The 12,616-nt window shown below is 45.6% G+C and overlaps 1 protein-coding gene across 2 annotated transcripts; it reads right to left on the reverse strand.

Annotated features, from left to right (window-relative positions):
* Positions 1-9,715: 9,715 nt before the first annotated feature.
* On the reverse strand, positions 9,716-11,846 carry LOC123123784 (pirin-like protein). 2 transcript variants are annotated; one of them, XM_044544401.1, is made up of 6 exons: positions 11,529-11,846; positions 11,303-11,444; positions 11,084-11,201; positions 10,893-10,955; positions 10,679-10,782; positions 9,716-10,594 (listed from the first exon to the last, which is right to left on the reverse strand). In XM_044544401.1, exons 1-6 carry the CDS (start codon positions 11,644-11,646, stop codon positions 10,111-10,113), a joined length of 1,029 nt encoding a protein of 342 aa, XP_044400336.1. In that variant the 5' UTR covers positions 11,647-11,846; the 3' UTR covers positions 9,716-10,110. The 2 variants fall into 2 exon arrangements, with proteins under 2 accessions (XP_044400336.1, XP_044400335.1); XM_044544400.1 differs by having other exon boundaries at positions 11,303-11,845.
* Positions 11,847-12,616: the final 770 nt, after the last annotated feature.

A 12,616-nucleotide genomic window follows, 5' to 3' on the forward strand; every position in this document is an offset into this window, starting at 1 on the left:
ATCTTTTCAAAAACGAGCGAGTCCAAAGATCCATCTACATGGAGCTTCTTCATGCGTTTTATACCAATATGACTCAAGTTGCAGTGCCACAAGTATGTGGTACTATCATTACTATTTTATACCCTTTTGGCACGAACATGTGTATCACTACGATCGAGATTCATTTTAGGTGCAAGACCATTGAAGGTATTATTCAAATAAACGGAGTAACCATTATTCTCCTTGAATGAATAACCGTATTGCGATAAACATAATCCAATTATGCTTAACGCAAACACCAAATCTCAATGGTAGAGGGAGCATGCGATGCTTGATCACATCAACCTTGGAGACACTTCCAACACACATCGTCATCTCACCTTCAGCTAGTCTCCATTTATTCCGCAGCTTTTATTTCGAGTTACTAACACTTAGCAACCGAACCGGTATCTAATACCCTGGTGCTGCTAGGAGTACTAGTAAAGTACACATTCATATGACGTATATCCAATATACTTCTGTCGACCTTGCCTGTCTTCTCATCTACCAAGTATCTAGGGTAGTACTGCTTCAGTGACCGTTCCTCTTATTACAGAAGCACTTAGTCTCGGGTTTGGGTTCAACCTTGGGATTCTTCACTAGAGCAGCAAACGACTTGCTGTTTCATGAAGTATCCCTTTTGCCCTTGCCCTTCTTAAACTAGTGGTTCTACTAACCATCAACAATTGATGCTCCTTCTTGATTTCTACTCTCGCGGTGTCAAACATCGCGAATAGCTCAAGGATCATCATAACTATCCTTGATATGTTATAGTTCATCACGAAGCTCTACTAGCTTGGTGGCAGTGACTATGGAGAACTATCGCTATCTCATCTGGGAGATTAACTCCCACTCGATTCAAGCGATTGTGGCATTCAGACAATCTGAGCACACGCTCAACGATTGAGATTTTCTCCCTTAGTTTGCAGGCTTAGGAAACTTGTCAGAGGTCTCATACCTCTTGACGTGGGCACTAGTCTGAAATCCCAATTTCAGTCTTCGGAACATCTCACATGTTCTGCGACGTTTCAAAAACGTCTTGGGTGCCACAATTCTAAACCGCACTGAACTATCACGTAGTTATCAAAACGTGTATGTCAGATGTTTCGTAACATCTACAGACGACGCTGAGGTTCAGCACACCGAGCGGTGCATTAAGGACATAAGCCTTCTGTGTAGTAATGAGGACAATCCTCAGTTTACGGACCCAGTCCGCATAATTGCTACTACCAACTTTCAACTAAATTTTCTCTAGGAACATATCTAAACCAGTAGAACTTAAAGCGCAAGACATAATTCGCAAAGACCTTTTGACTATGTTCATGATAATGAAGTTCGTCTGATTAATGAACTCCCACTCAGATAGACATCCCTCTAGTCATCTAAGTGATACATGATCCGAGTCAAACTAGGCCGTGTCCGATCATCACGTGAGACGGACTAGTCATCATCGGTGAACATCTCCATGTTGATCGTATCTGCTATACGACTCATGTTCGACCTTTCGGTCTCTTGTGTTCCGAGGCCATGTCTGTACATGCTAGGCTCGTCAAGTCAACCTAAGTGTATTGCGTGTGTGCCGAGGCCATGTCTGTACATGCTAGGCTCGTCAACACCCGTTGTATTCGAACGTAAGAATCTATCACACCCGATCATCACGTGGTGCTTCGAAACGACGAACCTTCGCAACGGTGCACAGTTAGGGTGAACACTTTCTTGAAATTATTATAAGGGATCATCCTACTTGCTACCGTCGTTCTAAGCAAATAAGATGCATAACATGATAAACATCACATGCAATCAAATAGTGACATGATATGGCCAATATCATCATGCTCCTTTGATCTCCATCTTCGGGGCACCATGATCATCTTTGTCACCGGCATGACACCATGATCTCCATCATCATGATCTCCATCATTGTGTCTTCTTGAAGTTGTCACGCCAATGGTTACTTCTACTTCTATGGCTAACGCGCTTAGCAATAAAGTAAAGTAACATACATGGCGTTATTCAATGACACGTAGGTCATACAAAATAATAAAGACAACTCCTATGGCTCCTGCCGGTTGTCATTCTCATCGACATGCAAGTCGTGATTCTTATTACAAGAATATGATCAATCTCATACATCACATATATCATTCATCACATCTTCTGGCCATATCACATCACAAGGCACATGCTGCAAAAACAAGTTAGACGTCCTCTAATTGTTGTTGCAAGTTTTTTTTTTACGTGGTTTGTAGGTTTCTAGCAAGAACGTTTCTTACCTACGTATGACCACAACGTGATTTGCCAATTTCCATTTACCCTTCATAAGGACCCTTTTCATCGAATCCGTTCCGACTAAAGTGGGAGAGACAGACACCCGCTAGCCACCTTATGCAACTAGTGCATGTCAGTCGGTGGAACCTGTCTCACGTAAGCGTACGTGTAAGGTCGGTCCGGGCCGCTTCATCCCACAATGCCGCCGAAACAAGATAAGACTAGTAGCGGCAAGAAGAATTGACAACATCGACGCCCACAACTTCTTTGTGTTCTACTCGTGCATAGAAACTACGCATAGACCTAGCTCATGATGCCACTGTTAGGGGAACGTAGCAGAAATTCAAAATTTTCTACGCATCACCAAGATCAATCTATGGAGTAATCTAGCAACGAGGGGAAGGGGAGTGAATCTACATACCCTTGTAGATCGCGATGCGGAAGCGTTGCAAGAACGCGGATGAGGGAGTCGTACTCGTAGCGATTCAGATCGCGGTTGATTCCGATCTAAGCACCGAAAGAACGGTGCCTCCGCGTTCAACACACGTGCAGCCCGGTGACGTCTCCCACGCCTTGATCCAGCAAGGAGAGAGGGAGAGGTTGGGGAAGACTCCATCCAGCAGCAACACGACGGCATGGTGGTGGTGGAGGAGCGTGGCAATCCCGCAGGGCTTCGCCAAGCACCGTGGGAGAGGAGGAGGAGGGAGAGGGGTAGGGCAGCACCAAAAGGAGACTTTCTCGTGTGTGTATGGCAGCCCAAACCTCAAGTATATATAGGGGGGAAGGGGGCTGCGCCCCCCTTAGGGTTTCCACCCCCAAGAGGAGGCAGCCAGCCCTAGATCCCATCAAGGGGGCGGCCAAGGGGAGGAGAGGGGGAGGCGCCCCACTAGATGGGCCCTAAGGCCCATCTGGACCTAGGGTTTGCCCCCTCCCACTCTCCCATGCGCCTTGGGCCTTGGTGGGGGGGCGCACCAGCCCACCTGGGGCTGGTCCCCTCCCACACTTGGCCCACGCAGCCTTCTGGGGCTGGTGGCCCCACTTGGTGGACCCCCGGGACCCTCCCGGTGGTCCCGGTACATTACCGATTTCACCCGAAACTTTTCCGGTGACCAAAACAGGACTTCCCATATATAAATCTTTACCTCCGGACCATTCCGGAACTCCTCGTGACGTCCGGGATCTCATCCGGGACTCCGAACAACATTCGGTAACCACGTACATGCTTTCCCTATAACCCTAGCGTCATCGAACCTTAAGCGTGTAGACCCTACGGGTTCGGGAACCATGCAGACATGACCGAGACGTTCTCCGGTCAATAACCAACAGCGGGATCTGGATACCCATGTTGGCTCCCACATGTTCCACGATGATCTCATCGGATGAACCACGATGTCGGGGATTCAATCAATCCCGTATTCAATTCCCTTTGTCTAACGGTATGTTACTTGCCCGAGATTCGATCGTCGGTATCCCTATACCTTGTTCAATCTCGTTACCGGCAAGTCTCTTTACTCGTTCCGTAACTCACATCATCCCGTGATCAACTCCTTGGTCACATTGTGCACATAATGATGATGTCCTACCGAGTGGGCCCAGAGATACCTCTCCGTTTACACGGAGTGACAAATCCCAGTCTCGATTCGTGCCAACCCAACAGACACTTTCGGAGATACCCGTAGTGCACCTTTATAGCCACCCAGTTACGTTGTGACGTTTGGCACACCCAAAGCATTCCTACGGTATCCGGGAGTTGCACAATCTCATGGTCTAAGGAAGTGATACTTGACATTAGAAAAGCTCTGAGCAAACGAACTACACGATCTTGTGCTAGGCTTAGGATTGGGTCTTGTCCATCACATCATTCTCCTAATGATGTGATCCCGTTATCAACGACATCCAATGTCCATGGTCAGGAAACCGTAACCATCTATTGATCAACGAGCTAGTCAACTAGAGGCTTACTAGGAACATGGTGTTGTCTATGTATCCACACATGTATCTGAGTTTCCTATCAATACAATTCTAGCATGGATAATAAACGATTATCATGAACAAGGAAATATAATAATAATCTATTTATTATTGCCTCTAGGGCATATTTCCAACACAAGTACCTTTGGAGACACCTGTAGAGCACCTTTATATTCACCCATTTACGTTGTGACGTTTGGTAGCACACAAAGTGTTCCTCCGGTAAACGGGAGTTGCATAATCTCATAGTCATAGGAACATGTATAAGTCATGAAGAAAGCAATAGCAACATAGTAAACGATCGAGTGCTAAGCTAACGGAATGGGTCAAGTCAATCACGTCATTCTCTTAATGAGGTGATCTCGTTAATCAAATGACAACTTATGCCTATGTCTAGGTAACATAACCATCTTTGATTAACGAGCTAGCTAGTCAAGTAGAGGCATACTAGTGACACTCTGTTTGTCTATGTATTCACACATGTATTATGTTTCCGGTTAATACAATTCTAGCATGAATAATAAACATTTATCATGATATAATGAAATAAATAATAATTTTATTATTGCCTCTAGGGCATATTTCCTTCATGTTGGTCACATATCGATGTGAACTATGGGTGTTAACCACATAAAGATGTGAACTATTGATGTTAAATCACATGGCGATGTGACCTAGATTATTGACTCTAGTGCAAGCGGGAGACTGAAGGAAATATGCCCTAGAGGCAATAATAAAGTTATCATTTATTTCCTTATATCATGATAAATGCTTATTATTCATGCTAGAATTGTATCAACCGGAAACATAATACTTGTGTGAGTACATAGACAAACAGAGTGTCACTAGTATGCCTCTACTTGACTAGCTCGTTGATCAAAGATGGTTATGTTTCCTAGCCATAGACATGAGTTGTCATTTGATTAACTGGATCACATCATTAGGAGAATGATGTGATTGACTTGACCCATTCCGTTAGCTTAGCACTTGATCGCTTAGTATTCTGTTATTGCTTTCTTCATGACTTATACATGTTCCTATGACTATGAGATTATGCAACTCCCGTTTACCGGAGGAACACTTTGTGTGCTACCAAACGTCACAACATAACTGGGTGATTATAAAGGTGCTCTACAGGTGTCTCCAAAGGTACTTGTTGGGTTGGCTTATTTCGAGATTAGGATTTGTCACTCCGATTGTCGGAGAGGTATCTCTGGGCCCACTCGGTAATGCACATCACTATAAGCCTTGCAAGCATTGTAACTAATGAGTTAGTTGCGGGATGATGTATTATAGAACGAGTAAAGAGACTTGCCGGTAACGAGATTGAACTAGGTATTAAGATACCGGCGATCGAATCTTGAGCAAGTAACATACCGATGACAAAGGGAACAACGTATGTTGTTATGCGGTTCGACCGATAAAGATCTTCGTAGAATATGTAGGAGCCAATATGGGCATCCAGGTTCCGCTATTGGTTATTGACCAGAGAAGTGTCTCGGTCATGTCTACATAGTTCTCGAACCCGTAGGGTCCGCACGCTTAACGTTCATTGACGATATAGTATTTATGAGTTATGTATGTTGGTAACCGAATGTTGTTCGGAGTTCCGGATAAGATCACGGACATGACGAGGAACTCCGGAATGGTCCGGAGATAAAGACTGATATATGGGATAATAGTGTTTGGACTCTGGAAGGGTTCCGGAATTCACCGGAAGGGGTTCCGGATGTTTCCCGAAGTGTTTGGGTACGGGAACACTTTATTTGGGCCAAAAGGGAAAGCCCACAAGGTTTTTGGAAAGCGCAAAAGGAAGTTTCGCGGAGTCCAGGGGCCAGACGCCAGGGTCCCTGGCGTCTGGGTCCAGACGCCGGGAACCCTGGCGTCTGGTCCTGGAGTCTGAGAAGGACTCTTGCCTTTCGGGTGAAACCGACTTTGTGGAGGCTTTTACTCCAAGTTTCGACCCCAAGGCTCAACATATAAATAGAGGGGTAGGGCTAGCACCCAAGACACATCAAGAAACACCAAGCCGTGTGCCGGCAACCCCGTCCCCTCTAGTTTATCCTCCGTCATAGTTTTCGTAGTGCTTAGGCAAAGCCCTGCGGAGATTGTTCTTCACCAACACCGTCACCACGCCGTCGTGCTGCCGAAACTCATCTACTACTTCGCCCCTCTTGCTGGATAGAGAAGGCGAGGACGTCACCGAGCCGAACGTGTGCAGAACTCAGAGGTGCCGTGCGTTCGGTACTTGGATCGGTCGGATCGTGAAGACGTACGACTACATCAATCGCGTTGATAAGATGCTTCCGCTTACGGTCTACGAGGGTACGTAGACAACACTCTCCCCTCTCGTTGCTATGCATCACCATGATCTTGCGTGTGCGTAGGAATTTTTTTGAAATTACTACGTTGCCCAACATCCTCGTGCTTTGGGCACTGCAGTTGCCTTACTAACTACTCGTGTTTGGGTGCTCTGTGGTGGAGACGGTGCTGTGTCAACTGGAACTGGGTTACTATCTGCTAGGGTTGGGGTTAGAAGGGGTGTCGTCGGTTCTCTGTCCAACTGGATAGGGGTACAATCTGCGAGAGTTTGAGTTATGTATGGTGGGGCTGGTTCTTGGGCAAGTACAACCGTGGTTTTATCTGCATCGACGGGTAGCACTATCTTTTCTGAAGACCATGTTTTTACTCCCTTAGATACTGTCATCACCCCCTCCAATTCAAATGGCTGATAAACAAGAAAATTAATTGAATGTACAGACATTGTATGATAGACATGTGCAATGGATAGTGGGGAATAAAAAAGGCATGAAATAATTCACATTTTTGTTGTCCAACCAAACAACATAGCATGACACAATTTCAAATATATGATGGCTAACTAAATAGGATATCATGACACAATTTCACATATATGATGGCTAACTAAACAGGATAGAATGACATAATTCAAAATATGATGACTATGTAAACAGGATGACATGATATAACTATATGATGTGTCTATTAAAGTGGTTGGCATGCTATAATTCACATACATGCTGTCTATGGAAACCAGATGGCATGATATAATTCACGGATAGAATAAAAAATCCAAAATATGATGACTGTGTAAACATGATGAGATGATATAACTATATGATGTCTTTCTTAAATAGGATGGCATGGCATAATTCAGATACATGTTGTCTATGTAAACGTGATGGCATGATATAATTCAAATATATGATTTATATATTAAGCAAGTAAGCAGATGGCAATCGCATATATGATGTCTAAACTAAGCAGATGGCATTCCATATTTTGTATATGATGTAAAAACTACGCAATGCAAGACAACATACGCATGATATGAGTAATATAACCCTGCCAAGTTTGAGCATACACCTCAAGGGAAAATAGGACTGGCCATCTGTCTCTGAATCCTCCTTTGAGGAGCTATCTGTAACCTGCAAGATATCTGCTTCAGTAGGTAGCATTGTCTGCTCTGAAGACCTTGTTTTCACTCCAGATTTTTCCATCACCAATTCAAATGGCTGATGCACATGAAGAGTAGTTGGATATAAGAACATTGTCGACAAATGGAATACGTAATACAAAAAAAGGATGGTATGATATAATTCACATATATGATGCTTGGTTAAACAACATGGCATTGCATAATTCACATACATAATGCCTTGCAACAAGATATCATTGCATAATTCACATATATAATGCCTTGCAACAAGATGGCATTGCATAATTCACATATATACGGTAATTAGACACTAAAGAGGTGACATACACACAAAGAATGTCCAAACTAAGCAAATGGCATAGCAAAGTAAGACACCATATGCACGATATGAGAAATATGACCATGCTGTTAAGAGCATACACCTGGGAAATTGTTACAGCATAAAAGGTCATGTCGAGGAGGGCTGATCAACCATCGTTCTTGCAGTTCACCGTGACATAGTCCTCAACTTCTTCCTCCATCACACCACATTGGACAGTGATAACATCGAGTGCAAAGACATCAGACATGTGCTCATCAGACTGGCAGAGGATGTTCGACGTTGCGATGGCAACGATGAGCTCCTTGGAGATCTTGGTGAGGTCAAAACGCTTCTCCTTGGCACGAACGTCCTTTGTTGTCATGAGGGTCTTCCTTGAGAGCCAGACGCAGTTGTCGTTTCAACAAAGAGATGGTCTTCCTTGACATCCATATGCAGTTGTCATGTCACCAAAGATATGGTCTACCTTGAGAGCTAGAGGCACACTCCTGCGGGTCTCTTTGACATCAGCTACCACAAACTTCTCCAACGGCGGTTGTTGCAAGCCTCATCCTTGTGCATGGTCGTTGTGTTGATGCAACTTTCAAATTGAATTCATGACAAATGTGGTACCTATTTAAAGATGATTGCTGTCCTACTTACACCTTCTAAGTAATAAAGCGCCCCTTATCAATTTTTTTAAAGATGATTGCTCTCCCTGAAAATGTAATAAGTATACTAACTATAACATACTATGCATCTTTTTAACTGAAATACATGTGGATGATTTGAAATCCAAAATATGGTGGATGTGTTACAAAAATGTGATTGTTTCTCTAGTTTCTATTTTTGCTATACATTTTTCAATGACCTTTTTGTATCTTTTAATCTGCAGAATCAACGCATCCGATAGATACATGTTTGAAAACTTCAAAGAATGAGCTACAACTTTAGCAAAGAGACCAGTTTTTGTTTTGTCATTAAGTAGGCCAAAGCTTAACATTAAGTCAGATGACACTATCTGTCTGGAAATTCAGAAAGTCATCCTTCACTTTATCTTGTTAGCTTCTAAACCACAAGTACAAAAATCATGGATTTCACTGGAGCAAAGACTTTACATCCAATACAAGTCTCTAGATATTTTTGTCTCTAGGAATCCTCATTAAGATGGCCAAGAGCAAATTCAACTTTGACTAGGAAATCTGTCAGCCTTTTAGGACAGTCAATTTGGAAAATACGTATCCTCTAAACCAACAGACAAAAAATTCTGAAACTTTTTCAGCAGCTCAGCCTTGAAGATAGTTAATGATTTATATAGGCAAAAATCATATAGCTCATCAAAACCTCTGCAATGCGCACACAACACTATGTTTAATAGCACTCTGCATTGCTATCAAATAAGGATACACGATAATAAGTATCAGAATTTGTATCAAACAATGATACACACTAATAGCACTCTCAATTTCAATCAACCATAAAACAATAACTTTGTACATTGTTTTACAGGATTAATGTAAGCCGTCAGTAGTCCAGAGATGATAAAATCTGGCAGCAACAATTAAATTTCAGCAGTTTTGTGACACATGACGAATCCTTTGAAATCATCTGCATCTACAATTTGATCACTACATATACATTGGAATAGAACTGTATCATGAGAGAATAAAGCTATCAAGAAGCAATGGACTGAGAAGATCAAACAAAGGGTCGGTGGCTCATATTTATGTTCACCTGTCCAAATCTGAAACGCTTGACCATGGAGCACCACTTGAAATTTCAATGTTCTTTGCCCCCACTTGAAATCCACACATTATTTCCCCTTGCTCTGCTTGCCCAAATCTATGATGAAACAGTTCACCTTTTTATGATGAAACAATCATTAATAAGTTCCTCCTCATTACACACATTTATTGTATCAGATTCTTTCCTATAAACAAGTAAAGAAAAGAATCAAAGAAAAACAAGACTGCTACTGCATTCTACACAAAGGCATCAATATAATGGTACAATGCAATTTCCCTTTCCTTCCCAATGTTTTGCACGACAATGCGCCGTGATGTTGATCATCATCACGGCAAGACACCGATGAAAATCAGGCCGAGCTCCACTGGCTGGCCTTCTCGAAGCCGTTGCGGCCGTAGTAATAGTCCTCCATGGCCTGCTGGATCTGGGCACGCGAGTTCATGACGAATGGACCCTGCTGCACCACTGGCTCGTTCAGCGGCTGCCCCGCCGCCAGCGCGAACCGCAGCGGTGCGCCAGACCGATTCCACACGCTGAGCCCGTCCCCCGCGCCAAGCACGAGGCAGTGGTGCGCGCTCGCCGGCGCTGCACCCTCCTTGCCGAACACGCCCTCCCCCTCGATGATGTACACGAAGGCGTTCCAGCCCTCCGGGATTGGCTGGTGGAGCTGCGAACCTGGTTGCATTGTGAAGTCCATGTACATGGTCGGCGTCTGTGTGTAGACTGGCGACCGCACCCCGAAGGCCTCCCCGGCGATGATCCGCACCGCCACGCCATCCTTCTCGGCCTGGCTGATGTCCTTGCTCTCGAGCTCCTGGTACCGGGGCTCGATCCTGCCATTGTTTGTTCAAGCGTTTTGCAGAAGCAGAGTTAGTGTCGAGTGATTGTTCATATAGTTGGCTTCGTAGGGTACATACATCTTGTCCTTGGAGGCGAGGTTGATCCAGAGCTGCAGGCCCTTCTGCACTCCGTCGGCCGCAGGCATCTCCGAGTGCACGATGCCGCGCCCCGCCGTCATCCACTGATTTTAGAACAGAGTGTTCAGATGCAATGTTAGTTCCCAAGTCAAAATAGAATGGGTCAATTGCATGAATGGTGGTATCTCTGAAGAATTGGATGAGTAGATCGAACCTGCACATCTCCGGTCCTGATGGTGCCCGTGTGTCCGGAGAAGTCCTGGTGGGTGAACACCCCCTGCATCGGCAGAAACCCAGAAGACGGAACAGCATTTCAGCAAACACCTTGCGGGCAATATCAACATGGTGGAGGCAGAAGGGAACAGAGCACGAGATGGAAGAAGCAGAGCATGCTGGGATGCGTACGTCGAGCATGTAGGTGACGGTCTCGAAGCCCCGGTGCGGGTGGTCGGGGAAGCCGGCGGGCTTTGAGACGGAGAACTCGTCGAGCAGGAGGAACGGGTCCAGGTTCCGGACCTCGTGCCTGCAGCGGCATCAAGAAGAGACAGACGGAGGTCAACGATAGCTCCCCATGATGAGAAATTCAGAATTCACGGCGATTGAGAGGGGGATTGGGTTTCTTACCCGCCGATGCTCCGGCGGACGGTGGCGCCCTGCCCCTCGGACTGGGACAAGGACAGCACCTTCTTGACCACCTTCCTCGGGCTCTGAAACGGCACGGACGCGGCCGCCGCCGACGACGAGGAGGAAGACGAAGACATGATCGCTGGTGGGAACAAGAAGACGGCGGTCACAACAACAAGAATCAGGAAGAGGGCTAGGCACAGAAAAGGTCTGGTCTTGGCGCTACTTCTAGCAGAGCTGGAGCTCGTCTTTCTGGAAGCGAGGAGGACGCGGCGGCCGCTGTTGAAATTGGCGAGGCGCGCGAGTGCCGTATAAATAGGGGAAGCCGCAGAGTGCCTTGGCATCTCCGTTCGCCGCCGTGAGGTGAGGTGCTGGATGATGGTGGGTGCGAGGTGGGCGGGGTAAATAAACGGCGATCGAGATCAGATGCCGTCCTCCCGGTGGGCGCTGACCGCCGGGATTGAGGGGATCGGGGGCGCGCGTGGCTGCTTTCATTGCCTTCTTTTTCTATGCGGCTGCTGCGGCTTCGGCCTCCGGGACAGGTGGGAACGGGTGGGTGGATGGATCATGGATGGCCGACGACGTGCTCGCGTCCGGCCGTCGTCACCCCCGGCGCCGACGTCGGCGTCGCGTCACGAGCATCGTCATGTTCCAATATCCAACCACTCCCGTTTTCCTTTTTAAAAATAATAATAATTGTGGGCTTATTTTCTAAGTCGTGGCCAGAGTTCCCGGGAAGTTTCGAATTTCTGATAGCCGCATATACTACTACATTCAAAACGACTTTACCGTACCATTAAACAGTGGATGGACTTTGAAATAAAAATTGAGCTCGTCAAATCTGTGTGGACCGTCGGATGGAAATCTAAGGGCCGTGAGCCCTCCTTCTCCTCCGGACCGTCTTCCTCTTCTAGCCTCAGTGAACCCCCTCTGACGACGCTGGATGAGCCGCCTGCCAGCTCCACCGACGTCTGACGCTGTTGTCGCGTGCGCCTCGCCGTCATGTCCTACCAGTGTCGCTGAGACAATGACAACAAAACATGTGTGCAACATGGATCATATTGCAAACCCCATGAGCACAACATGATTCATGTTATAAAGCATTGGGTTGCATTATTCACTATGTTTAACTCTTTTCTCTCACAACAACATTGGCGGGGTATGTTTGTGGTGGTAACATAAGGCTAGTCGTAATGGTAGTATCGTAGGTAGTATCATGCGTGCTAACTAGGCAAATTTGATGAGGTGGCATAGAATTAAATGAAGAAAAAGAGGATTGAGTATCATATCATGATACCGTATCATATTAAATGA

Source organism: Triticum aestivum, chromosome 5D (assembly GCF_018294505.1).
Source record: "Triticum aestivum cultivar Chinese Spring chromosome 5D, IWGSC CS RefSeq v2.1, whole genome shotgun sequence".
Classification (NCBI taxonomy): domain Eukaryota; kingdom Viridiplantae; phylum Streptophyta; class Magnoliopsida; order Poales; family Poaceae; genus Triticum; species Triticum aestivum.

Coding starts and splice junctions, on each gene's coding strand:
- LOC123123784 (XM_044544400.1), bottom strand. CDS start 11,646: ATGCCAAGGCACTCTGCGGCTTCCCCTATTTATACGGCACTCGCGCGC. Junction 10,956..11,083: donor CCGTCACCTACATGCTCGAC/GTACGCATCCCA, acceptor CTGCCGATGCAG/GGGGTGTTCACCCACCAGGA. Junction 10,783..10,892: donor TCAGGACCGGAGATGTGCAG/GTTCGATCTACT, acceptor TTCTAAAATCAG/TGGATGACGGCGGGGCGCGG.